The sequence below is a fragment of the Equus asinus genome, chromosome 5 (genome assembly GCF_041296235.1).
Source record: "Equus asinus isolate D_3611 breed Donkey chromosome 5, EquAss-T2T_v2, whole genome shotgun sequence".
Lineage (NCBI taxonomy): Eukaryota > Metazoa > Chordata > Mammalia > Perissodactyla > Equidae > Equus > Equus asinus.
This window is the reverse complement of record NC_091794.1, coordinates 60,007,572-60,034,992: the sequence shown is the minus strand read 5'-3', so window position 1 is coordinate 60,034,992 and position 27,421 is coordinate 60,007,572. Positions and strand designations below refer to the sequence as shown.

At 44.0% G+C, this 27,421-nt stretch overlaps 1 protein-coding gene across 6 annotated transcripts in view; it reads right to left on the bottom strand.

The window, feature by feature from the left end:
• Window positions 1-343: 343 nt before the first annotated feature.
• SSR3 (signal sequence receptor subunit 3) overlaps window positions 344-27,421 on the bottom strand; it is a 37,700-nt gene continuing 10,622 nt past the window's right edge. Inside the window, exons 2-9 of one of the 6 annotated variants that reach the window (XM_070509618.1) lie at window positions 24,985-25,093; window positions 18,613-18,737; window positions 17,718-17,788; window positions 13,479-14,090; window positions 12,234-12,360; window positions 7,574-7,672; window positions 3,781-3,912; window positions 344-2,748 (exon numbers count right to left, since the gene is read on the bottom strand). In XM_070509618.1, coding sequence (XP_070365719.1) covers window positions 2,682-2,748; window positions 3,781-3,912; window positions 7,574-7,672; window positions 12,234-12,360; window positions 13,479-13,611 — 558 coding nt within the window. In that variant the 5' untranslated portion in view covers window positions 13,612-14,090; window positions 17,718-17,788; window positions 18,613-18,737; window positions 24,985-25,093 and the 3' untranslated portion in view covers window positions 344-2,681. Of the gene's footprint in view, window positions 2,749-3,780; window positions 3,913-7,573; window positions 7,673-12,233; window positions 12,361-13,025; window positions 13,268-13,478; window positions 14,091-17,717; window positions 17,789-18,612; window positions 18,738-24,984; window positions 25,094-27,112; window positions 27,228-27,421 lie in introns of those variants that run through there. The other 5 variants (XM_070509619.1, XM_070509616.1, XM_070509617.1 and 2 more) reach the window with 5 other exon arrangements.

Below are 27,421 nucleotides of genomic sequence, written 5' to 3'. Positions count from 1 at the left end.
ATACCGGCAGAGGCCCGATGGTCTGCTCTGTAGTATAACCACACGAGCCCATCACTGCCACACGGCCCATCAGTAACCACAAAATGCACATCCATGTGTGTGGGAAATCAAAATCAGGTTAATGTGAAATAATGTAATAAAGATGATGTACTTATTCACGTGGTTCTTATAAAGAAGTGTAGGGAAAATATAAATTTAAAAAATCAAAGTTTAATGATACTTAATAAGACCTTCCACAAGAATTTTGGGTATGAATCCAACCTCCATATTTCAGTTAACTTCAAACCTTGTTTCAAATTACTCTTTCCATGATAGAATAATACACCAAATAGGACTTACTGGCTAATTTTAATCGGAGATTTTTATTAAGTTTTGTTCAGTTGTAAATGAGGAAACTAAAAATAGGGAAATGTAAATGTTCCAACCCTTTAAGCCTCCACTTATCACAGGAGTGTGAAAAAATAGGAATTTAACCACTTTGCACCTCAATTGTAGCAGAACCCCTTTACCGGATGGTGTTAGATAACAGGGTCTTTTTAGGATAAAAATTCTACCACAGCAGGTTTTTCTTCCCTGAACCAGATTCAGCACATCCTAATTCCACGTGCCACGCTGCCGTTCCGCTCTTCTGCATGTCCTGAGCCTAAGTCCCGGTGCAGTATATCTGTCATCGAGACTGTGGACTGTGAGAATACGCTTTAACACTTACAGGGCACAGAAAGCCAAAAACCATTATCAGGATTAAAAACAAAAAGTGCTATAGGAAAAATTCAGGACCAAAACCCAATTTTGCTTACTTGCTTTTCTACAAATTATTCAATTTATTAAGTCAAAAGAAATTCTTTGAAGAGTATTAAGCTGATGCCCCATCTCACCACCCCGTCTCAGCTACGCTGTATTAGAGAATGGCGGCAATTTCCCCCATCCATACAGGCACTGCCATCTAGCGACAATGTTTTTACCAGCTATTTAAAAAGGTACTTGGCCCAGCTCTGGTAACAAACAGTCAACACTGATGGTTTGTCAGAGTCATTTTGTCAAGTAAGCAAATGCATTTGGTACACAAACCCCATGCCACCATCAAACTACTGACCTCATTATTTATGGACAGGAAAAAAAAGTTAAAATAACTAAAAAGCTCTTACGTGTGAGACTACCCTTCAGCACATCTCTGCTGACTTCCCCGCTCACTCCGTGTCACCTAGTGACGGCAAATGGATAACGCACCAAAGGATGAACCGCAAACTTCTAGGAGCTATGAGAGATAGAACGCTCAAATGGAGACAATCCGGGTCGCTATGCAAATGTACTCCTGCCCCTCCTCTTCCTTCCAAGTTCGTGGATGTGGCCTTACAGAACATGCAACAGCATGCAAGTGGAAGATGAACTCTTGATGAATACCTTTCTATAAACTTTTAAGTAAAACAGCGAATATTATTTGCAACATCCATCTTAAATTTAGAAGGGGAAACCAAAGATTAAAGTTAAGATTAGGCATTAGTAACGTGCTATTTCCTTTGACGTACTGCTTGTAGGAAATTACTAGATGTGGTCAAAAGTTAACAGGAATGTGAAACCGACTGTCACCTGTGATTCCATAACCTTTTAAGTGGATACAGGTTCAAGAAGAGCCTTCCCAACTTTCTTAAATCATGGCACACACAGAAAACGATAGTATCTGTACATACATTCGTTAAAAAATGCAAGAGACCGCTCTTGGCTGGACCCTCAAGGGCTGAAGAGGGTCTCACAATCTATGAGGACCTGTGGACCAAAGGGTCAAATCTACTAAAAGTCCTAATGGAAAAATGCTAACAAGCACTAAAACCACTGTAACTCCTTAAAGTGTTCTTAGAATTCTGGAACAAAATTTACTTCGGTCTTTGACAGGTCGATATTCAGGAAAGTGGTTCTCTCTCTTACTCAACATTCCTCCAGTGGTGTGAGACTCTGCTCAGGGAAAACAATGGCTCCAGCCTCTTAACAGGGCAAACCAACACAGCAGGGTCACGCTGACCTCCCTGGCTACCAGGCCAGAGCCCCACCGCTGAACACTGTGTGCTTTAACCCACAGGACAACTCTCGTGTGTGCACGCTATTTTTAGGTTATTACCCTGGCTGCCTTTCTTCTTTAAAAAAAAAGAGCTTTTCCACAAGTTTTTCTTCCCCAAGTTGGAGAAACCGTGTTTTTAACTTGGATTCAGTTATTTCAAATCACAGTTCAGAGACTTGTAAACATGAGGCTTCTGTTCAATCCCAAGGGGAAAAAATTCATTCTGATATTTATGGTTCAAAAAAGTTGTAATATTGTGCTTGGAACATGCAGAACCAGTTTTTAACTTCTTGCTACTATTATAAATAATAACAGCTCACTCCAGGTTACTGTGACCTCTGACAGATTAAAGAAACAAGTTATTTTCTCCTCTTGTGATTATAGTACATTGAGAGAGAATGTCTTTTAATAAATGTCCTGGTACTCTGAGTTTCCCTTTCATTTAATTTCAACAATCTGTCAAAATAGAGCCAATAAACAAATATTGAATTACATTTTGTTGGTTTTTCAAACCCTCAACCTCCAGACTATAAAACATCATGTGTGTCCCCCACGCTGGCCACCTGCTACTTTTCCACGGCCCACAGGCCACCCAGAGACACAACGCCGGGGGCGATGCTAACACGGTCTACTTGGAGCCAGTAGACAGGAGGGCGATGAGACCTGATGAAGCACTTATGGATAAAATGTAGTTCCTGTAAGAATTTAATGTTAAGGAGAAATTAAGAACCCCAAATTCGTTTCTCAACAAAACAAATAGAGCCCATCACTTTGGACTGCAGTGCTTCCCTCCTGACACACTGCAGGACAGTGACGTGCAGTCTCATTGTCTGCAGACACAAGTGACAAGCCAGAAGACTACAAAGAAGGAAGAACATTCACCGGAAATGTGCTCCAATTCAAAAAAACCACTTGAGACAGAAACGTAGAACACATGACGACAAAGCAAACATCTGAACTCTATTTAACCTTCAGGAGTGGAGCTGATCAAAGAACACGGGGAAGAAGAAGAGACTTGTTTTCCCCCCAGGGGCAAAGGAGAACTAAGTCTCCCACCCGACTGTCTCAGTGTTTTGGCTACAGCTGGCCTGGGGCAGTGGGGAGGGGCCGATAGCCCTCAGCTCCTCTCAGACCGTGGGGCCAACAGCATTCGCAGAAGACACAAGCCAAAGGGTGTCTGATATATAACTACAGCAGAACCTCCAACTGTTAAAAGTTTGCCTCCCATCCCTGGATAACACCTTGAATAAATTACCTTAACAAGAGAAGACTGATTCTTGCCCCAAAGCTCAACTAAGAGCAGCCTGACAGTGAGCACAGACATGACGAAATGTGCCTCTAACTACACCAGCTATCCACCCAACCCCAAAGTGCCAAGCATCAGCAGACACGTGGACTTGCGCCCGCAGCTACCCAAGCAGACAAGTCTGCTTTCACTCCTTGCAACTCTTTTTACAGATGCAGGTATATATAATCATGTATGTAAGACTGCTTTGTAATACTTGCTATTTATCATGAAGTCATAATTTATAAACTTAAAAGAACTTTAAATCAAACTGAAAGCCCTTATTTTAAATGTCCAGAAACCTGCCTAAGGGTCACAGTGCTATTTAATGGAATGACTCCCCATGAAGTTTTTCTTTCCACTAAAATACTCAGACGAATCAAAACCAAATGAACTACTGTTTCCAGACTTCTAAAAAAGATACCAATCTTTCAAAGGATACACTGTGGGGTTGAAGTTCTTCAAGATAAAGAAGGAAGCAACAATGACCAAGACCAGGAAGAGGGTGTTGTTATAGAAGATGGAAAAGGTTGTAGCTTCATAATCAGCAACTTCATTCTTCTTCCACAGGATTCTGCAGACACAGAAACAAGTTAATCAGGTTCATAAATATGTAGTAAAAATTTTCAATACCACAATGGCTCTAGCTCATTATAAAATAAGTTTTTCCTTAAGTGCGCTGGGCAGAATGTGCGTGTTTTTTGTTGTTGCTGTTGAGGAAGAGTGGCCCTAGGCTAACATCTGTTGCCAATCTTCCACTTTTTCTGCTCAAGGAAGACTCGCCCTGAGCTAACATCTGTGCCAATCCTCCTCTATTTTGTATGTGAGTCGCTGTCACGGCATAGCTGACGAGTGGGGTAGGTCCCCGCCCGGGAAACGAACCCAGGCTGCCGAACTGAAGCACCACACCACAGAGCCGGCCCCACACAATATGTTTTTTAATATTCAACTTAATCAGAACGGTCCCCTTTTTCCTGCTGACAATGCTATTTCACTCTTTGATGCTGAGGAAAACAGTTTCTGGGTATGTTCCCTTTTCCCAGGCAGCCAGAGCTTTGGAGGAAGGACTGATTAACTGCAATTGGCTTCGTTTCGTCACCAGCTAAAACAGGCATCTTTCTCTACGTCCTCACCTAAAACAAACTCGATGATCAGCAGCCTGAGAGAGCTTCCCTGGGCTGCTGGCTTGAGACTCTAGAGCCTACAGACCCAGTCCTCAATCCTACACCTTAGACAAGCCCAAGGAGAAAAACCGAGTGTGGTCTCGCAGAAGCAGACCTGGCTGTAACTATCTCTAGCCATCTTAATTCAAACAAAGAATCTGCTTGATCATCAGGAGGATTTTCTAACTTCTGTAAAATCCATTTATTTATTTATCTCATTTATTTTTTTTAAGGAAGCTTAGCCCTGAACTAACTACTGCCAGTCCTCCGCTTTTTGCTGAGGAAGCCTGGCCCTGAGCGAACACCCGTGCCCATCTCCTCTACTTTATATGTGGGACGCCTACCACAGCATGGCGTGCCAAGCTACGCCATGTCCACACTCAGGATCCAAACGGCAAACCCCGGGCCGCCGAGAAGTGGAATGTGCGCACTTAACTGCTGCACCAACGGGCCGGCCCCAAGACTAGCATTTTTTTTAAGAAATTAAATAGGAAAATATCAAGTGCATCACACAGTAGGGTAATTACTGTTTTGGGACACATTTGCACGTGTCTTATCTATGAGTATATTTGTTCAAAGGTAAAATTATTTTTTACTACATGTCATTATCAACAAGGCTGAAAGCCACTGCCATAGATGCTTTGTTCCCTCAAAAGGTACACTACTCTGGGGCCAGGTGATACCTTTCACCAATCCTAAAGACAGCACTAATCCTAAAGCTAATGTCATTTGTAAATGCCAGGTTTTATTCAACAAATATTCTAATCCAAAGTCAACAAACTTGGCTACCAAGGAGCTAAATGAAGGGTATCAGGACCTTATCTCCATCATAAGAACTTGTGGTCTTTAATACATATACCATATTTCCTTGATTCTATGGATACCATCAACTTAATAAATCTTCGATTTACTTTAAGTTTTGGAGAAATGAAGGATATTACATTAAATGCAACCATCAACTATAAAACAGCTTCTGATTTCAGAGAAGCTTAAAGGTAAATTTAAAAAACATACATGACTTTGAATCGGAGGAAATACATTATACTATTCCAACACTGGTGTCGATCAAAAGACAACAACAGCTCAGAAATAAGCATAGTCCCAACATAGTTTAATGCTGGAAAACACTCAGAACAATTCCAGAATCTCTGTTTTTAAGACTCTGGCACAAGACCCAGTCAAGACAGGTTCCTTAATAGTCTACTAGCATGCCTTTACTAAGGATGCTTAAATTACCCCACCCCCATCACAGTGCTTCTCCCTAACTCCCTGTCATGCCCTGAATCAGAGCCAACTTCAAAACAGTTTTGACGAAAGAAGTGGCTCAATCCTTTAGGTTACGCCAGCTTCCAATATGACCATGTGTTTGTGTCAGTGTATAAACAATCAAGACTGGCTAACAGCTTTTGGAACTTTTTCTAGTCCACCTATATCCTGGTGCATTTTGAAAACATTTAGGACCCCCAAATGCCCTCATCAGCAATGGTTCCACTGACACAGTACATAGTTGCATATTCTTTGTTGTAGGTCCTTCTGGTTGTGGCATGTGGGATGCCGCCTCAGCGTGGTTTGATGAGCAGTGCCATGTCCGCACACAGGATTCGAACCAACAAAACACTGGGCCGCCTGCAGCGGAGCGCACGAACTTAACCACTCGGCCACGGGGCCAGCACCTCAATATAAAATTTTTTTAAAAGTTTTCTAAATTCTCTAACCTCTATCCCTATGCAAATAGTTGCAATCAGAAAGCTATGCACCCAAACCACATTCTAGCTGTTCCCTGAAGAAGGGCCTTCATTGTCATGATCTTAATATTATGCTTTCAGTTTTATAAAGAATCCATAGGAGAAACCATTTCAAAAATGTTTTGGTGCCTTTCCAAAACCACGGTAGAAGACATTGTTCATTAAGTTACTCAGTGTCCCTTAATTAAGGATGCACGTGGTAAAGTCCTTCCAAGATTCAGTGCCGAGAAAGTTTCTTTTCAGAACTCGCATGTGGCCTCCCATCAGATCAGGAAAGCTGTAAGGCCTCAGACGCTTCCCCCGACACTAGCAGGCTCGAGCTAAGTTCAGTGCCCAACTGCTATAACTAACCCCGAGGTCCTTGTTCACCCACATTTTCTTACTTTTCAAACAGTTTCTGATCTTTTAAAATTGTACTGTTTTGTTTTATGTGCACTTGAATACTACAAGTCCCCACAAAGCCTTTATGGAGCAAAGTAGGGAAAAAATTTCATTTCACAAAGCACCCTGTAGATACTAAAACTTAAGATCCATGAAAACAACCTCGACACATGACTCTACTGAACCATCTGGCAACTCTTAAGCCCAAGCTGACTCCATCACTCAGAGGCTGCTGCTACTCAGACGTTATGCTCTTTATTAAGCCTTCTAAGAGCAGTTGGCAGGAAAAACTGGAGTGGGGACTAACAAATGTGGCACAGAATGAGGCGACAGGAGACAAACCCAGTTCTCTTCTTTTTCCCAACCAATGCAGATAACCAAAAACTGGATGTCCCTGGGGAAGCTCAGCAACAGAAATACCACCATCTAAGAACGCTAACACACAACACTAAACTCTTCAGACCCAGAGAGGTCAGGTGAGACATTCAAGGTCACACAGCTATCGAGCGGCAGAGGCAGCACTGGACGAGGCCCTGCAGGCCTCTCGATTCCAGCAAAGTGGTCACAAGCACAAGCTCTCCACCCGCCCGCCTGCCGGCCCGTTCTCACTGCGGGCTTTCCACCCGCTAACCGCCGGCGGAGGGCAAGTCCCCGAGCCCTTGCACCTCAGTTCCCTCAGGTGTAAAACGGAGAACCAAGAGAACCTACCTCACAGAGCTCTTCAGAGGAATGAACGAACTGTGCTCAGCACAGAGAAGAGTATTTGATAGTAAGAAACACTCAAAAAGTCAGTGGTTATTGCTCCCATGACTACATTGTCTACAATTCTAACGTGTACCTCAGACAACTCCAACATCTACGTTCTCTGAGCAGAAATCTAAAGCTTATTTTATACACAGTATCCCCGTTTTTGGTTATCACAAACACTTCAAATAAGGAGTCAAACCTTTCGTCTTTTTCCTTCCGAGACATCTTCCGATTATCGGCTTCAGACAGCTTTCGAGTCACTTCCTTGGAAACAGCATCCTCCCTCTTCTGTGCTACTCTAGAAGGAAAAGAAAAAAGTTTCCACCCGCTCCAGGAGTGAACACCATGCTCTCTCTCTCCGAAACACTCTGTACTCATATTTTGTATTGGCAACTGTACAATACTTTATATTTCAAGAAAATAAGCTGGACAACAAGTTCCAAGTTTTACACTGTACTAGCCAAAAGAGAGGGAGTTCAAGAAACTTCCAAGACATAGTCGATTAGTTATGTGTTTTGATTTCTGCTCAAAAGGGAGAATTTTCCAAAGTTTAGGTATTTAAAGTGAAAATAAAAGTCAAATGCTATTAGCACAATTTAGTTATGAATCATTATAACTCCACTGTTTTACCCTATAAATTTATTTGTTGAACAGTTAAATTATAGGGTAAATAAATTTGATAAGGCACTAGCAAATGATATGAGTTCAATTCCAGTAAGTAACAGGAGAGAAAATGAGGCTTAAAAAAACAAAGGGAATTAACAGCTGTAACATCTTAGGGTAAAGCTTTTAACTCCACTCCAAAGGACGATTTCACTAAAAAGAAGTAATACCACATAGTCAGGGACTGACCACACCACTTTGGTTAAATGAACCACTGGTATGAGGGTTGCACCAAAAGATAATTACAGAATCAGTCACAAAAGGCTGGATGTGTTATTCAACAGATCAGATCGGAATCCTCAGTGATGAGTCAGATAAGAAAAAAATTAAATGTATACTCATCAAAAAACCTATAAGGTGAATTTTATCAGACGGGGTTATAAAAGTGAAAGAGGATAAAATCTCAACTATGATGAAATTCAGAAAGCCTCCCAAAGATTATGACATTTAAATTCAACATGGTCTATTTTTCATAATATAGGAGAAACTGACTAGCCATAAATACGTAACACATAAATACATAATACATAAATACAGAAGAAAAAGTAATAACTGATCTTCACAAGCAAAATACAACAATTACCTACAGAGTCCCACTATGAAAACATTCAACACAAAACTGAGACGTATTAACAGCAACAAGATGTGGACCACAGAGACAGAAACACGTTCACTTGACATTCCATTCATTGATCCCCCATTACTATGCTACATCTACTTCCAGTCAGTGTCCCGAGGACTGTGGAGGAATCAGGAGGGATTCCTGAAAAGAAAGCCGAGGTCATCCAAGGTAACAGTTTTCAACCTTTCTTCAACCATGTGAGCTTCTGGCACACAAATTAAGCACAAACTCTGGCTAGTTTAGCTGTGTCTCCATCTCTCTCTCCCACTCAAGAACCAAGTTAGAATCAACATTGTTAAAAAGAAAACCCTTAGTCAGCTTCAACTAATGTATTTTTCCACAAATTGAAAATCAGAGGGAGTAAAATCAGTCCGTCTAAGAAAAATAGATGAAAGGAAGTAAGTTCTGAAACGTCACGAAAAGGCAGCTGAGGGGCAGACAGACACTCCAGGACACCAGAATGTACTTCTTCCTCCAGAGACCCAACTTCACCAGACTCACTTTACTATGTAAACGTACTGCTCAAGGGCAAGGACTCACCTCTGAACCTCTCTAGCAGACCAGGCACACAGTAAGTGTCTCTCGAACTTCACATGAGACCCCTTTTTTCTAAGAAAGGCCAATTGAAAAGAAACACACATGGTTTACAGCAGAAATCGTCCTAAGCTGAAGAGAGGAAAACACACACGCCGCCTCAACTGTCAGGATGCTGGGACACAGGAATTAACTATTTTCAAGAGTTGGTTATTTCTAAGCATCTTTGGAACAAACAGTTAATCATCTGTCTACGTGACAAATCTTCCTGAAGAGACTGAACCGGGCATCTAGCTAGTTTCTCTTCTAGGTCTAAAATTCTATATTCACCTCACCAGGTATAACAACTCCACTACAGGTTTACTGCAGCTCAGGAAGCAGCAGCCCTACTGCCCTACCACCCGCCCGCCCCCCCCCCCCGCCCCCCCCCAGTCTTAGGGCTCTTAGATATCTTAGATAACAAACCTCCCTCAGTGCCGAGTGCTCTAAAACAACACAGGGGTCACCACAGCGGCCCAGCACTCAGCCCTGAGATAACCCACAAAATCAACAGCATCTCTTCTATTATTTTTCACATCAGTATGTCACAATCTTTTCAGAATAAAAAAAACAAAAATACTATTTAGTTTCTATTTAATATCTTTAAAAACATCTTTGCAAACATCTTGCAAGTTATGCAACCTTTAAAAAAAGTTCCTGGGGCCGGCTCCGTGGCCGAGTGGTTAAGTTCGCGCCCTCCAGTGTGGCAGCCCAGGGTTTGGATCCTGGGCATGGACATGGCACCACTCGTCAGGCCACGTTGAGGTGGTGTCCCACCTGCCACAACTAGAAGGACCTGCAACTAAGATATACAACTATGTGGGGGGGGGGGGGGGCGGGAAGATAAAGCAGGAAAAAAAAAAAGATCGGCAACCGTTGTTAGCTCAGGTGCCAATCTTTAAAAAAAATAAAGTTCCTAAGGGCTCTTGCACTCCTGCCTCTCCAACACTGCTCGAAAGCATTTACCATGTGCCAGACTATGCTTAACAGGCCACACATACTACCATATTTAATCCTCACCACCCATGAGGTACCACTACTAGCCCCAATTTACAGCTCAGGACTCTGAAGTCTAGAGAGGTAAAATGTATGCCCAAGGCTATACACTTAAGAGCATCAGAGCCAGGACTGACACCCAGACTGTCCACTCTAAAGTCATCTTCCTCCACTACCAACACCCACCCAGACTCAGCATCTCCCTGGGTCTTTGAGCCTTAACCATCTTGCAAATCTGGAGGAGTTTCGATGTCAGTGGCAATATTTAATACTAAACCAAAGCTATAACTAAAAAGAATTCCACTCTGAGGGAGTCTCTTAAGTCAGTAAGTTCATTGAAATTTTACTGAACAAAATGTACCATTAACCGTTGTAAAGAATATAAAACAAAAGACATGACAGTTGCCCTCCAGAAGCCTAAAGTAGAAATGAGAAGGTAAAAAGAACATGATTTTTACGCCAACAAGGTGAATGAAAAATGATATGCAGAACAAGTGAAAAACACCAAGTCGCAAAGGGACTGAGTCCAAGGGGAATGACAGAGGATGGGTCACACAAGATGCCCACTTCTGAGGGCTTCACTACCCGGATGGCCATGCCTCACAAGACAGCCAGCCAAGAACAGCAGAGGTGGATATGGGCTGAATCCTGGAGTGGCAGTTGATGAAGAGGGGCTGCCAAACAGAAAGATGACAAAGACTACTCGATCACTCTGCTGGTCTAGCAGAACCGCAGCCACAAACAACCTAAGCTCCTATGGGTTCAGAATAGCAGGGGAGAAGCTGCTGAGGCCACTGTCAGGTGCTGAGGTCATTTCTGGCCTCCTTACTATAAATCCTTAACTGAGATCATCTCAGTGTGTTTCTATTCCTTGTCAGCAGAAAGAGCCTTAACATAGGGACAGCAAACTTAGGATTTCTCTGGAAAAGATCCCTACGTCTTAACATAACAGACATGTCAGAATGGGAAAGGAAGGGAGCCGATCCTAAATGAGGGAGGGCACAAGTCAGGTACAAAGGCTGAGTCAGGAGAGCTAAGGCCCAGCTCTGAAGGATGAGGCCAGACTGGGAGGCAGCAGACGACTTGCACTCCAGAACCTTGGGAGAATTTGGCTTTAATACACTTAGAAAAGAAAAGGCCATGGTGAGTTGTGAAGTAAGCATGCTACTTTGAGTCTCAGTAAAATTCCAAGAGCCTTTAAGAACGTACTTCCAAAGAAGTATAGCACCGAGAAGGCTCCAGTGAGGACGGGGAGAAATATCCCGCTGTCCTGACTCAAGTGTGAAAGCAGCCCCGAAGGGCTCCCTCTCTGTGTCCAATTAAGCACCAGCTTACACCTGCTGCCCTCGAGGACCACAGCACTTGCAAATAACAAACGTCACCATCTTTCCCTAAGTCTAGATCATTCCCCCCAACATTTCAACCTTTATGAAACCAGAGCATATCAGTGCTTATAATTAATGTATAAATTTATCATTGTAAGGCTTGGCTTTTCTTCTCCAAAAGCTACCGTTAAAATAATGATATAATTTATAACGTATGATCTTAAAAGAAATATGGTAATCTTTTACATTTTCATACATTTATAAGAAAAATGTAATTAGCATTAAAAATATCAGAGTTCAATAAAAAATAAAAACAGAACACATCTTTCCCATTCAAAAATGATACACGGCGACCCACAGAACAATTCTCTCCTGAAAGAATTGCATTTGGCTTCTGAAATGTTAGTCTCCTTGGTGGGTTTGTTTTCTGATAAAGCTTAGTGCTTAACCGCTCCAGTCCACCTTCAAAACCTATCTTCACAGCACTGTCAGAAGCACCGTCTCTGCTTCAGTGAGTTCATAATTCTTCACAGCATCAATGTGCCTTCTCCCAAAAACACAGATACATCTCTCCCAAATTAATGCTTACTGAAATCAATACACACACAAACGGTCTTTAAGACATTGTACAATATAAAAATGCAACATGTAACATACTTTCACTTGAGAAATATACTTACTTGTGCTTAAGAACAAATTTCACATTTTTGTAGGCAAAGGCTACCAAGTAAGTGCTTACGAGGGTCATCACACTATACAGAACAGCAGACTGAACGAGATCCATGTGCCATATTCGCCAATATAACCCTGAATTAAGATAAAAGGGGCGAGGGGTACAAAAGGAACAAAATGTTACAACCCGGTTACAAAGGCCTGCTGAATTAATCATAGCTAAACCCGGCAAAATACGGCCCGAGCTAGGGAACCCAATGCAATGAATGAGGAGCTCCGCACGTGGGACAGCCAGGGAAGAGTTAGTGTCAGGTCTTCTCAGTAGAGAACCCTTGAAACACATGACCTTCCTATTACTAGTCCAGAAGAGATTTCTGCTTCTTCTAAAATTATAAACTCTGGCTCAACAAAGTCACGATGCAGACCAAATTTTGTGCATCGCGGTACTATCAGGCTCAACACAGGCCGTCCCACCCCGCGCGCAGCGCCGCCCGAGCCACGGGTCACCCGCTGACGTGGCGGCCACCCGACGGGGATTAAAGCTGGACTCGGCCGCCCGACGCAGCGCGGGGGGAGACAGGAGACGCAAATTCGGGAACCCCCAGGTCTAAACACAACCTTGGCCAATTCTGCAGTGTTCCCACCCAAGTGAGAATTCGAGAATAACAGGAACATGAAAAGTTGAAAGAAGGGAGATCGCTGGCCCAACCCCTCTCATCAGATTAGGAAAAGGACGCTCAGCAGGGTGAAGCGGTCGCCCGACGCTCCACTCCTCATTCAGTGCGCGCGGCAATGCGAACCTTCTCTCGGCTAATTCGTTAGTTTCTCCGAAACGAGCCACGATAAAGCTCAAAATCTCGGAACTACAGTGGTGCCGACGGAGAGCAGCCTACAGGCTCCTCGCACGGTGCCGGCACGAGCTCTCATCCCGGGGCGTCTGAACCCAGGCTCAGGCCGCCTCCGGGCCCGGGGCTGCGCGCCGTCCAGAGGGCCTCGGGGACCCGCCGGGAGGCCGCGCCCTGCTCCCCAGCGCCCCCGCGCCCCGCCACCCTGCGCGCCCCGCCCCTGCCCCCCGGCGCCCCGCCACCGGGCGCCCTGCCCCCCCCGCGCCCGCCACCCTGCGCCCCGCGCCCTGCCCCCTGCCCCCCGACGAGAGCACGCAGCCTGCAGCGCCGCGCCGCCGAGCGCGGGGAGAGCGAGAACCGGCCCCGGCCTCAGGCCCTCCGAGGCCCGCCCGCCCGCCCGGCGCTCACAGATGGGGATGGCGGACACGATGAAGGCGTTCCCGAAGAAGAGCGCGGAGGACTTGGCCGAGAGGTTGCGGCTGAAATCCTGCAGGAGCAGGTCCTCCTCGGACTGCTGTTTCGAGCCGCCTTTGGGAGCCATCGTGGGTCGGAGCCCGGGCCAGAGAGGGAGCGGGAGGCCGCAGCGGGCGCGCAGCCGAGAGCAGGCCTCTGCCCCGCCCCACGGCCGCCCTGCCTCTAACGCCGCGTCAGCGTCCGCGCGGAGGCGGGCTCGGCGCCGCGCGGCGCGGGGCAGCTTCCCCGGGATTGGCCGGCCCGGCGCCGCGTCGTAGGCTTCCCGACGTGATTGGCAGAGCGGCCCGACTTCCGGATTCCCGGCAGCGGCTCAACTTGTCCGCTTTCAGAAGGCCGCAGGGATTTGTAGTTTAGAGGGTGTGCTTTTTTTTTTTTAGTTAAGAAAAGCTTATTGACCATCCACTTTACAGGTGCTGGAGTTATGCGGTCCAATGTTGGAACTTGGAAATAAGTACCAAAATAAGAAGCTCTTTTAGTCCCGCGTCTTGCAGTCGTTCGTTGAACGAGGCCATGGGTCGTTCCCTCTGTATGCACCAGCCCTGGGCACTGGAGCAGGAAGGAGAGGAAGATAGGGTTAGCCAACACGTGTAAAGTCACTTCTTCTTTACGCACCTCCTATTTCATTGAATAGCCTCAGAAATCCTATGACCTGCACGTCATTGCCCCATTTTGCAGGTGAGGAAGCTGAGGGTGGGAGACTGGCTGTGCTGGTCTCCAGGGCGTGGGCTCCTTTCAACGAAATAACGGGCTACCTTTGTACGAAAAAGAAGGCACTTTTGCTTTTAAGGAACTAATGACCTCATTGATGAAGATGTATTTAAGATGTGTCTAGTACATTTACAAATTACTGCTATTTTATTACTTTTGTTTCAACTAAATCTTTAGAGTGGTGCGCTCTCCAGAGCCACACTAAATCAAACATAATACTAAGTAAGGACAACATGTGGTCTGGACAGTCCTCTGAAGCTCAGAAAATTGTGTATGTCTATTAAGACAACTAGATACCATATTTAACTCATTAATCACTTTTCAAAAAACACGGCTCCACCGCTTCACACTCAGCAGGCTTCCTTGATCTACGTTACTGACGCCACACAAAACTTCCTCAACCACTAGCTTCCCTGTCAACATATTTGTAGATCCTTCTTCCTTACTTCATCCAGATTGTAGTCGACATCCACAGCTTCCATTCTAATGGAGCTTTCTGTCTTCAGCCTTTTTCAGTATCTTCCCTGTATGGGACCACAGTGAGCTTTCCCGAAATATAAAACTTTCCATTATCGACAGCAGGTATTCCCAAATGCCAGAAGTTTTCAGCAATCACAGCAAAATGAGAAAGAAAAAATAGACTATCTAGTGAATTTTTCAGAAAACTAAAAGTATCCATTTAAAAATATCTGCACTTATGTCTTTTTTTTTAGTGTTAAAATGCTCTCTCTTTTATTATGTGGTGGTGGTGATAGAGAAGAAACTCTTAAATTTTTCTCTTCCATCATATTCCTCTCTCAGTTTTTCCACCTTAGTAAATCACACCCTTTTTCACCCATTTGCTGGGGCTAAAATGCTGGGTTTCAACACTAATTCCTTTCTTTCCCTCTCCATCTGTGACCAATTCATCAGCAAAACTTTATGAATCTGTCTCCATTACTAGATTTCTTGTTTGCTATTTATAAACCAAGGATATAAAAAGAAGATAAAAGATAAAATTAGAAAACTATAACATCAAAGGGACAAAAATTATCAATATATTTAAAAGAAAAAGAGGAATAAGACAAGAATGATAAGGTTAAAAAGAATTTTACCTGAGAAAAACATTTAAACAATTAAAACAGGAAAGATAAAAGTTTGAAACAAGTAAACATGTTGAAATGATCAAAAGGAGCTAGCTGAGAAAAATTAACACACTTTGTAAACCAAGAATTAAAACTAAAGATAATATAAACAGAAGAGAATCTAAAATAGTAGGAATTTAACATTTTTATGGGGTAAGCTAAGAAATATGATAAGCAACGATGCTTCTGACAAAGAAGGTGTTCTGGTGCTGGTCACAGCGAAGGTTAGGAAGGCAGCAGCCCTCAAGTGCTGTAGCAGTGTTTTCTTATGCCGAATTCCGTCTAGCTCCTTTTAAAGAACAGCGCGATCTAAGGATCATCTGTATATGGCATATTCCACCACGAAAACCCTGAGCAGCGGGGTTCAGAGAACCTCTGGGTTGGTGCTGGAAGGGGGAGTGCCCAGAGAGGGTGTGGTAGCTCTGTGCCCCTTCCCACATACTTTGCCCCTGTGCATCTTTTCCGCTTGGCTGCTCCTGAGTTGTAGCTTTTGTAATAAACCTGTAATTGTCAGTAAAGGACTTTCCTGAGTTTTGTGAGTTCACAAATTATCAAACCTGAGGAGGGGATCATGGGAACCTTCGATTTATAGCCAGCTGGTCAGAAGCACAGGTGACAACCTGGGGCTTGAGATTGGCTTCTGAAGTGAGTAGCATCTTGAGGGACTGAGGCCTTAACCTGTGGGGTCTGCACGGACTCCGAGGAGTTGGTGTCAGAACTGGGTTAAATTGTGGGACACGCAGCCCATGTCTGCCAAAAATTAGAGAATAGCTTAGTTAGAGAAAGTTAGAGAAAAGCCTACACGTGTGGTGTCAGAAGTGTTGAGAGTACCGCAGGACGAAATAGTTTTCCTCCTTTTATAACGGCAATGAGCGAATTGTGCCAGGTGTAGGACACGGGATAGTGCTGGGATCAGCCTAACTGGAAAGCTCATCTTGCCAACAGGCACTCAAACTGAGATCGATTCCGTAGGTAGACAGAATCAGTAGCGAGCATTGTGTAAGGCAAACACAACATGTTTGGGTTTTGTTTGCCCCATAAACGCCCAGATTTCCTAAGACTTAAATGTATACAATATAGAAAAAAACTTAAAAGTATGTGGATGTGTGGGTTTTTTCCACACCACCAAGAAATTAACTCACTTCTCTTCGGACACTGACCAGGTGTCCCATAAATTCTACTCGATTCTGACGCTACCTACCTGGGGCTAGAGTCAGACCCCGCAGGTGAAGTGCTCAGTCCCACCAGACTGTCCCCACTTCAGATGCCAATCTCTAGTCCAGGTTGCTACCCGTACTTCTGTATAAATCAGAGGTCCCCACAACCCCCTCCTCAGCTTAGATTAATTTGCTAGAGCAGCTCACAGAACTCAGGAAACCAGTTGACTTACCAGATTACCAGTTTATTATAGAGGATATTAAAGGATATGAATGAACAGCCCAGTGAAGGGATACACAGGGCGAGGTCTCAAAGGAAGGAGCTTCTGTCCTCATAGACTTTGGGGCCCAGCACCTGGATGAGTTCTGGTTCATCAACCTGGAAGCTCTCCGAGCCACCTTTGGGTTTTTATGGTGGTTCCACAACATGGGCATGATTGATTAAATCATTCGCTATTGGCTGCTTCAACACCACCCCCCCCACCGCCCGCAGAGGTCAGGGAGTGGGACACAAATCAAGATTGGTTCCCCTGGCAGCCAGCCCCCACCCTTAAGTTACCCAGAGGCTTTCCAAAGCTCGCCTCATTAACCTAACAAAAGACACCTTTATTGCTCTCAACACTTAGGAAATTCCAAGCGTTTTAGGAGCTTTGTGCAGGAAAAGTGAACGAAGACCAAATACATATTTCTTATTATAAATCACAATACCACAAGTGTAATGAAGGCTTACCACTCAGAACCGCTTGTGCCCTTTTGTAGAGGATGCTGGGGAGTGTTGGCCTTTAGACTTGGTCAGGCCCTTCTTCTCCGACCAAACACGTACCCTGCCGCTGACGGGAGGTGTTTGCCAGCTGGGTTATTTTTTTAATAAAGATAAGGTCTTGAGAATTATAAGTGCATACTTTACTGTGGAATTGATTTTTTAAACCAAATAAGGCATTAAAATATTTGAGGGGCATGCATTTGTCTTTGAGCCTGAAGCTTATACTTTCAAGATAAATGTTTTCTTTTTTAGGAAATAATGATGTGTCCCACATAAATTGAAGACTGTGTCTGAAGCAGCCAGAAAAGCCTGTTTCTTTTATGCCGAAGAACATTTGTAAAGTCAGTTACTTCTTTAAGAAAATGATACACATCTACAGAAAATATGTTATCTTAATAACCAGTAATAGAGGCCATAATACCTTAACTCTCAGGACTGCCCCTGGAATCTTCTAAATGTGAGACTTATCACACACGCATCGTCCATGCAGCACTGCAGGGCACAATAAAAACTAATATTTGCACTGGAATTCAATTTTCTTTAGTTACACATTTAACCTAAGCACTATGGTAACAGAATATAAATTAGGTCATAAATTTCAACTGGAATGGCTTAGATGATACAAAAGCTCAGTTGTAATTTCTTGCTCATCTTTTACAAGTCTTTATGTTACTGCACAAAATTGGGGTTCTCTTGCTCAATGCACATTTTAAAAAGCCAACTAGGAGGCCGGCCTGGTGGCACAGCAGTTAAGTGCGCACGTTCTGCTTCAGCGGCCGGGGGTTCGCCAGTTCGGATCCCGGGTGCAGACATGGCACCGGTTGGCAAGCCATGCAGTGGTAGGCGTCCCACATATAAAAAGTAGAGGAAGGTGGGCACAGATGTTAGCTCAGGGCCAGTCTTCCTCAGAAAAAAGAGGAGGATTGGCAGCAGTTAGCTCAGGGCTAGTCTTCCTCAAAAAAAAAAAAGCCAGTTATTATGGCATCAGCTTTTGGGAAAAGAAATCAGCTTTATTCTGCAAGATCCATCTGCAGGGAGACAGGGGATGGGTGTCCTCAGACCTGCCTCCCTGATTCAGGATTTGGCGCAAAATTTGAGAGATCAGGGAGAACAGACTGGCACTTGGAAATGCTGGCGGGACAGGTTTTGACTGGTGGGCGCCAAGCATTTATGGTAAGGGTCTAAACATTTATGGTAAAGTTCTAAACATTTACAATGAAGTTCCAAACATTTATGGTAAGGAGGGAAAGGAATTTGGACACCAGATCTTCCTGAAGGACAGACCCCTCTGATAAGAGCTTCTGATAAGAGTCCACCTTTAAGTTCCAGTGACCTTTCGCGCCCTTGGTTCCTTGGAGACGAGAAAGTTTGGTTCTGCAGTCATTTCAGGTCAAGATCTCTTCTTCTTCACATGCTCTGGCCATGTGACTTTGCAGATTTTCTGAAAGACAATTTCCGAATCACTCTGTTGATGAGAGATGGGGTCTATTGGAACTGGCTCTAAATGGGCTTCTGTTTCCCACACCCCACCAACGTTATCTAACAGCAACCTAGTAGGTAAAAATCATGAGACCAAATTCTTGAGCGGAATTTATTCAGTCTCAGTGTTTATTTCATTTGATTTGCTAGTTAACTAGTGGTGTCCATCTCCATACTCACAAAGACACAAGGAAGGGAATTCCAGGTAAAACGAATATCATATATGAGCGCACAGTCGTACAAGGGCACAGTAGAGGATTGAGATCATTTCACAAATGATCACAAACCAGACACAATGAGGGAATTAAAAAGAGGAGGATATGCTTCTGTCACTGTAAGCTCAATGGAATCATCAATGTTCTCCTAGCTGGACACCTACGCCAGCTACTTAGGCTATTTTTATCCAGGAAATGAAATGAAATTAAGTTCTAATCCCTTTCACAGCATTTTCTCATTCCATCTTCCTTTGCCTCTGGGCAGATAGGTCCCTCTCTCTATCTGACCCATGTTTTTATTCCAGCTCCGATCACCTCCTCTAGGACCTCTCTGTACCCAGCATCCTTTCCTCTTCCCCCTCCCTCCCATGCATAGTGCTCACGGGCCTTTAGAGTTAGAGATCTGATTAATCTGCCAGAGTGATAGCACTATGATCTGAGGCAAGTTACTCACCTTTTCTGAACCTCACTTTCCTCCTAAGGTTGGTGTGTGCATTAAATGAAACAAACAACATAAGGCCCTCGCCCAGGGCCTGGAACGGAGGAAGCTCTTAATGATGCTGGTTCTTCTTCTTCCCTCTTCGCTTCTCTCTTGATGTGTTGCCTCCTGCTCAATTTATAAACTTGCTCAGCTTTCTCATTTCCTACACACACACACACACACACACACTCACGTGTGTGCACATTTTCCCTCAACTCTGTTACATGCTTACACTTCCCAGCTATCCTTCACTACAAAAGACAGAATTCTGAGTCTGCTGAGACTCACTCACTTCCTCACTTCCCACTCATCATGTGGCAGCCTGAATTCCACTCCTGCCTCCCTCTGAATCTGCTTAAGAAATGGCCTATTAAATTGCCAAATCCAACCTTTTTTCTCAGTTTTTAACCCCTTACCCTGTCTCCAGCATTTAGTACCATCGCACAGCTCATCCTCTCAAGAGTTTCTCTTCTCTACCCGCAGTGTAACTGGGGGAGCCTCTGGCTCTCTGCCCACCTCTCTGACAGCTCCTTGTCTGGCCACGCACTGACCCCACTGCCCCTCCTTGCTTCTTGGAGTAGGTTTGCCCACTTATGTGGATATGAAAGAGTCAAGGGGTAAATCTGTGGTGGCTCCAATCAGAGGTCTCAGAAAGTAGTACCACACTGGCAACAATTTTGGCAAAATGGAGATAAGTTTTTCAGCTAAGTCTTAAGCTCAATGTTGCTCCCTAGCCAACAGAAACTAGGGTGATCTTTGAACTGCTTTGTACCCCAGCAACACAGAACAAAGTGAGGGGAAGCTGGAAAATGTACCCAGGGATTTACAGAAAGCACGTTAGAGAATAGCCTTCCTTGTCTTCTCTTCCTACACAGGTCAATGCAGTAGCTGGTAGGAGCAGGAACATCAACACTACACACATAACTGCTGAACACTGTGTATTTCAAGTCTGAGCTCTAATCAATTACGGGTAAGTTGAACATCAAGAAATGGTGCACAATCAGATAATGAACAAAGAAAAGGAACTGAAACTTTTCCCTTTCCACCCTTTGCAAAAGTTTCACAGATTCTCAACTAAGATGGCAATAGAGTCATAAAAATCACACGTGCATTACCAGTTTGTCATACATATATTGGTTAACAGCCCTAGAGTAAGATTGCCTTGATTCAAATTCCACTTCTACCACTTATTGGTTGTGTCAAATTGGGGAATTTATTTCATCTCTCTCTAAGACTCTGTTTGGTTTTTTTGAGAAAGATTAGCCCTGAGCTAACTGCTGCCAGTCCTCCTTTTCTTGCTGAGGAAGACTGGCCCTGAGCGAACATCCATCCCTATCTTCCTCTACTTTATATGTGGGATGCCTGCCACAGCATGGCTTGCCAAGCGGTGCCATATCTGCACCCGGGATCGGAACTGGCGAACCCGGGGCCGCCTAGAAGTGGAACGTGCGAACTTAACCGCTGCGCCACCGGGCCAGCCCTGTAAGACTCTGTTTTGCTAATCTATTAATCAGGGGAAATGACGATGCTTTTTTCGTAGGGATTTTGAAAAGATTAAATGAGAAAATGTATGTAAAGTACTTAGCACAGTGCAGGACTTGTGCTTCGCATTCAAAATGTGTCATGTAAATATTTCTTTTTCTTTTGCTATATTTCCAGATTTAGTTCCTCCCTGTCTGAGAAATCCTACTTTAATTATGTGTAAATAAACAAACGTGTGTGTGAGTGTGTGCGTGCATAGTTAAAGCTGGAGATAAAGCAGGGGAAGCTTGGCTGTAAGAAGACAGTCATGCCTGTGTAAGGTTTGCAAGGCCTCAGACTCTGCCCAGCATAGAAACCAACTGCCATCCACTGCATCCTCCAGTAAAGACAGAGGGCACATGGGCCCCCGCCCTGGGAAGGGCGCAGAGCATCCTATAGCAGAAGGGCTGAGTGAGGAGGAGTTGCTTTTTCAAACCTCTTCTTCACCAGAGTACCATCTTACTGCTGTATTGTAATTATAAAAGAAGAATCCTGATTCTGAAAGTTGGAAAACATGAACACATACAAAGAAGAAAACCAAAATTAACTGTGATCTCACAACTCAGAGATAACTTCTATGAATATTTTTAAAAACTTTATTTAGTCATTTCCTATGTGTCTATGCATATAGATGCACGTCTATAATGAACAATTGAGATCAGCGCTATATATAGTTTTGTCTACCTTCTCAGTTGTTCTATGAGCATTTTTCAATGTCACTGAGATATCTTCAAAACATTCTTTTTTTTTCTTTTAAAGATTGGCACCTGAGCTAACAACGGTTGCCAATCTTCTTTTTTTTTTCTGCTTTTTCTCCCCAAATCCCCCCTGTACATAGTTGTATATTTTTTAGTTGTGGGTCGTTCTAGTTGTGGCATGTGGGATGCCGCCTCAGCGTGGTCTGATGAGCGGTCCCATGTGCGTGCCCAGGATCCAAACGGGTGAAACCCTGGGCCGCCAAGGCAGAGTGCATGAACTTAACCACTCGCACATGGGGCCAGCCCCTGAAAATATTCTTTCTAATGACTACAGAATTGTCCTTTGGATGAATGTACTACAATTTATATATTTATTCAACAACTCATTATTTTCTAATCACAGAATAATTGCATGTCCATTTATAAAATTAGAAAATGTAATATATAAATCACCCATAATCTTATCGCTGATATGACCACTGTTAATATTTTGATATATTTCCTTCTAGTATTTTTCTATAATTAGCTATTACTTGCTTAAAATAATTAAGGTCATATATTACAAATATTTTCCCATGTCATTAAAAACACTTTCAAAACAAATTTTAGTGCCTGTAAAATATTAAATGATGTATGTCTGATCTCACTCTCTTACTGGTAGGAAGAAAAGAAATTTCTAGCCATAAGGACAGCAAATGTCCAGAAAGAGAGGGAAAAAGCCTGTATGAGGCCATGCTCTCTCAGTCAAGAGTATCTTTAGAAAGAGTCAGACTTGCTTGGCAGGCAAAAGTCAAGTGGTGGCTTCCAAGGCCAGGTTGCCAAATCCAAGAGAGGGGAACTGAGTCAGAACTCCTTCAGTTACAGGTGACAGAGCCCTTTCTCAAACAAGCGAGGAAAAAATCAACAGAAAAAAAATTTAAATAGAGATAAGAAGAACAAAAGAGAAAGAGGTAGGGAGGGAGAAAGGGGAGAAATTTATTAACCAAGGTGAGTAAAAAGAAGTTCCCTCATAGCTGAATCAAGAGGTTCCAACAATGTCCTTAGGACTTTCTTATTCGTCATCTCTTGTCTCCATTCATCTATGCTGGCATCGTTCTCTCCAACGTGGACAATATGGATATTTTCCTGAAGGAAAGCTGGTTATATTACTCTCTAGTTTATATCATCTTTATGGCTCTTGATCCCAGAAGAATAGATAGTAATTTTCCTGAGGAAAATTACCAGCAGAGACGCTGGTTGTCTACACTGAACCCACCTCCATGGTTGGGGGGGTCAAGCATCTGATTGGCAAAGCTGATGTCTGGGGACCACATCTAAGGCGTGCAGGAGGGCCAGCTCCACTTTCCTGCGTGGCAAGAGGAGTAGGGATCTCGAGACAAGGAAGAAATGCCTGCCAAGCAGGTAAGAGGTCAATAGTCACACTATCACAGGCGAAAGATCATGAGAGGGCAGAGAGGAGCAGGCTGGTGATTCCAGGCCGGAGTAACCAGGTGCGTTCCTACGCATTCAGGAGCCAAGAGCGGGAGGTGTGGTCCCCAGTGGGGATGGACATATGAAGGCACCCTCATTTGTTTAACCATTCCATACTGTTAACCATTTAGATTGTTCTAATTTCCTTTTTTAGCAGTTACTCTGCTAAGAACTACTTTCTTTTTTCATTTATTTTACAATAATATTTATTCACTTATGATTGTAAAATAAACATATGTCCACAATAAAATTGAAAGATAAATACCTACATTTCTACTACCCAAGGGCAACCAAATTGTATGTGTGCATGTGTGTGTGTGTGCATTGGGTCTATATATACATGCATAAAATTGATATATATTCTTCAAAAAGAATTTTCATTCATGATTGTTAAGACTAAATTAGAAACATTTATATCATTAGTCTTTGATATCAGAATTCTGAAAGACATAGAATATTTCATCATGTAACTTATCAAAAAAATGTCAGCCATTTCTTGATTTGGGGATGTTTAGGTTGTTCCCACTTTTTCGCTATTATAAGTAAATCTGTATTAATTATAAATATTTGTCTACATCTCTGATTATTTCTTTGGCATAGAGTCCTAGAAGTGGAGATACTGGGCCAAAGTGTGTGAACACCCTGTGAGTACAGCCACACAGACTGGCCCAGGGTCAACTAGGCCGAGGTGCAAGTGAGGGGGGGACGACACTCCGTAAGGCAGTCAGAGTGGGAATGGCAGGAAGCCAAGAAGACCTAACTTGAACGTGAAGTCCTAACACTGGCTTCATGGAGAAAAGACAGGATCTGTTTAGGTTGCCATTCAACAAGATCCCATCTTTTTTTTTTTTTTAAAGATTGGCACCTGAGCTAACAACTGTTGTCAATCTTTTTTTTTTTTTTTTCTGCTTTTTCTCCCCAAATCCCCCTAGTACATAGTTGTATATTTTAGTTGTGAGTCCTTCTAGTTGTGGCAAGATCAAATCTTAACATAGGTGAATTGGGGGTTTCACATTTTAATTGACACAGCTGTCCCTAGTGGACTGGCCCGGAGGGATACAGCCCCCTGCACCCCTCACCTCCACCTCACTTCTACTTTAAGTTGAGCTCCATCTGCCCCCGGCTACCCAAGCTGTCCCAGAGAGAATTGTCTCCACCCGGGAATGTGTGTAGAACAAAGAGGAGAATTTTCTTCACCAGAAATGTTCCACAGTCTTTTTTTCACACAGCAGTCAGAGGGAGGGAACAACACTTTCCAGAGGTGTCTGCAGACTCTCTTCCATGAGGAGCAAGAGAAACAGGGGCTGCGGGGGGGAACAGAGTTCTCCAGTATCCTAGAGCGGCCTGGCAGAGCTGGCAGCTGGGGGGAGGCCTGAGAGGCAGCTACAGCTGGGAAAGGAGCGTGGGGGTGAAGAAGGAAGTGAGACGGACCACGGCAAGCACCAGAGTAAGAGTGCAGGAATAAAGAACTTCGGAGAAAAGAACTACGGCCAAGAAGCATAGCTGGGAAGCTTTCTGTGAGGTGCCATGTATCTGGTCCAGCTCTTTAAAAACGCCAGCAGCAAAGATCTGCATGAATTTTCAAGGCTTCCAGAGGCAGATTCCTGTTTGTTTTGAACGTGACTTTGACAGAGACTGCGCCACATGAAACCTGGAGGAAACTTTTCAAAGTAACCAAACTATGAGCCCAAGTATTCTCCTTAGAAAGAGACACTCACTCTGTTTTCCACAGGATCTGTAGAATGCATTCGTGCCACTTTTTTCCTCTCTGGTCCTCCACCCAAATGTTTAATAGCTTTCTGTTCTATGACCGGATGGACTTACTATGGGGTTATGCAAAAGGTATTCTGAAGTAGGTTCTTCTGGTCTTGTCCTGCGTCTGCCATGGCCTTGATCCAGAGCTTGACGCCCAGTGCTGCGGTATGCGTGCTTGCTAAATTATGGCGAAGGCAGAAAAAATAACAGTGACACAAGGAGAAACTTTTCATTATTACAGAAATCTGCTTTGTCTTCATTGATTCATCAAATCAACAAACATAGATTGAGGGTTTAATACAGATAAAGCTCACTTCTTCAGTCTGTTGTACAAACCGCTTTTCTGCTCTCCCTCAAGAATGTGACTTTTCTTTTTTTTTTTGATAATTTTTTTTATTTTAAGATTTTATTTTTCCTTTTTCTCCCCCAAAGCCCCCCATATACATAGTTGTATATTCTTCGTTGTGGGTCCTTCTAGTTGTGGCATGTGGGACGCTGCCTCAGCGTGGTTTGATGAGCAGTGCCATGTCCGTGCCCAGGATTCGAACCAACGAAACACTGGGCCGCCTGCAGCGGAGCGCCGAACCTAACCACTCGGCCACGGGGCCAGCCCCAAGAATGTGACTTTTCATCTGTTGATCATTTTAAAATTGGCTCTAAGCAAAACACATTGTGGAATGAAGAAGAAAGCAGTTTCTGGCTGATAAAGACCTGGCTTCTACTGTCGGAGGGCAGAAGAGGTCAGGCGGTGCTCTTCATTTCTAAACAGCAAAGCATTCTTTCTGTATTGAGATGTTTAAAATTCTTTGATCAAGAAGTGCTTTGGCCCGATAATTAAGGAATGTACTTGATTTAGTTTATCTTATCTGAGGATGAAAGGAGAAAAGAAGTGTGGTTTGGGAAGGGAGGAGGCCTTCTTAGGACACCAGCCCCAAGAAAAAAAAAAGATAGGCCAGAACAGCCTCATCAGAGGAACGGCGGTGGTGGCGAAGAGAAGCGGACAGAGGTTTTAGGAGTTAACGGAGTGCAGGGGCTCCGCTACACTACAGGAAGAAGCCAGATGGGGCAGAGGGAGGAGAACAGGAGAGTCTGTGGGCTTCAAGTAAGTCTTGGTCTCTCCTTCTACCACGCTGGCTTCACGCCTGGAATCTGGTGTGCAGACCCCCTTCTCTGCTAGTCTCTCAGGTCGTCTGAGGGCAGGCGCTTGCCACAGGAAGGAAAGGAGGGATCGTGGTGGGGGAGAGAGTGGTTGAGTGACCAACCCTCCCGCTTTTCCAGCACTCTCTAGGTTTTAGCGCTGACAATCCTGCATTCCAGGAAGTCCCTCCGTTCCCTGCAAAACTAGACAGTTGGTTATCCTATTCACCAGCCTGGAGTGGTCTTAGGGAAAATTCAAGCATTCACGGATTCACTTAGACATACTTTTTCTCACAACTTCAAAATATTCAGATTGTCTACACAAACACCAAGTCACTCAGTTATAAACCAGAGAGGCATGAGTATGGGACTAGACAGAATGCGGGCAGTGGGGAGGGTGTCAGTCCTCGGAGCAGATTTGAAACGTCTCACCGCAAATCCAGGGCAGGGAGATTTTGCAACGTTTTTAGGAAGCAAGCAATGATAAACATACAGAGAATTTACTTTTTACTCATTTAAAATATGTAGAATGCTGTTGATATTCTCTTTATTATTAATGTTTTTATATCAGTACACATTTTTGCTTGTCCATTTGTTTGGGATTTAGAGAATGTAACTGTTTACAAGGGGTTTCACAGGTTAATTTGCAGCCACGCCCCCCCAACCCAGTGCTTCCCATGGTCTCAGCTGTTCAACGTTGAACCCTCCCAACATGGTATGAAGATGGAAACCTCGTGCCTAGGGAGGCACTGTCTCCACATCTCAGTGTTCGGCTGAGAACCATCCCTTTCACATACTGCTGACGCTACAAGTTCAGTGTCTCTAACCTAAACCAGTCGCTAGACATTTCAACATTGCCGAGTCCTCTCCACTCTCCTTGCCCTCCTCTCCTTGCACCCTCTCTTTCCTCTTACTGATGCACAGAGAACTCAGGCCGCTTTAGAAGGCTGCCTCCTTGCCATCCTGCCAGCAGAATCTCAGCCCTGACTCCAGCCACGCCCCTGACGTGCTACTTCTTATTTCTAAGTCATGTCCTCTGCCTTGCTGACTCCGTCCTCACCTCCATCCTCCGAGCCCCACGTCATCCACCATCACCTCTGCCTCCATGTATCTTCAGCTGCTCCTTCTCTGTGGCTCTGTTCTTCAGCATTTATACATGCTTAACTCACTCCCATCTGTAAAAGAAATTCTTCTTCTATGCCAGTTGTTCTCAGCTCTGGCTACTCATTAGAATCACCTGGGCAGTTTTAAAAATTGATGGTACCCAGGCTGCACCTCACGACCGTCAAGTCAGAATTGCCAGGGTGGGGCCCAGGCGTCAGAATTTTTTTTTAAAGCTCTCCCGTTGACTCCAGTGTGCAGCCAGGAT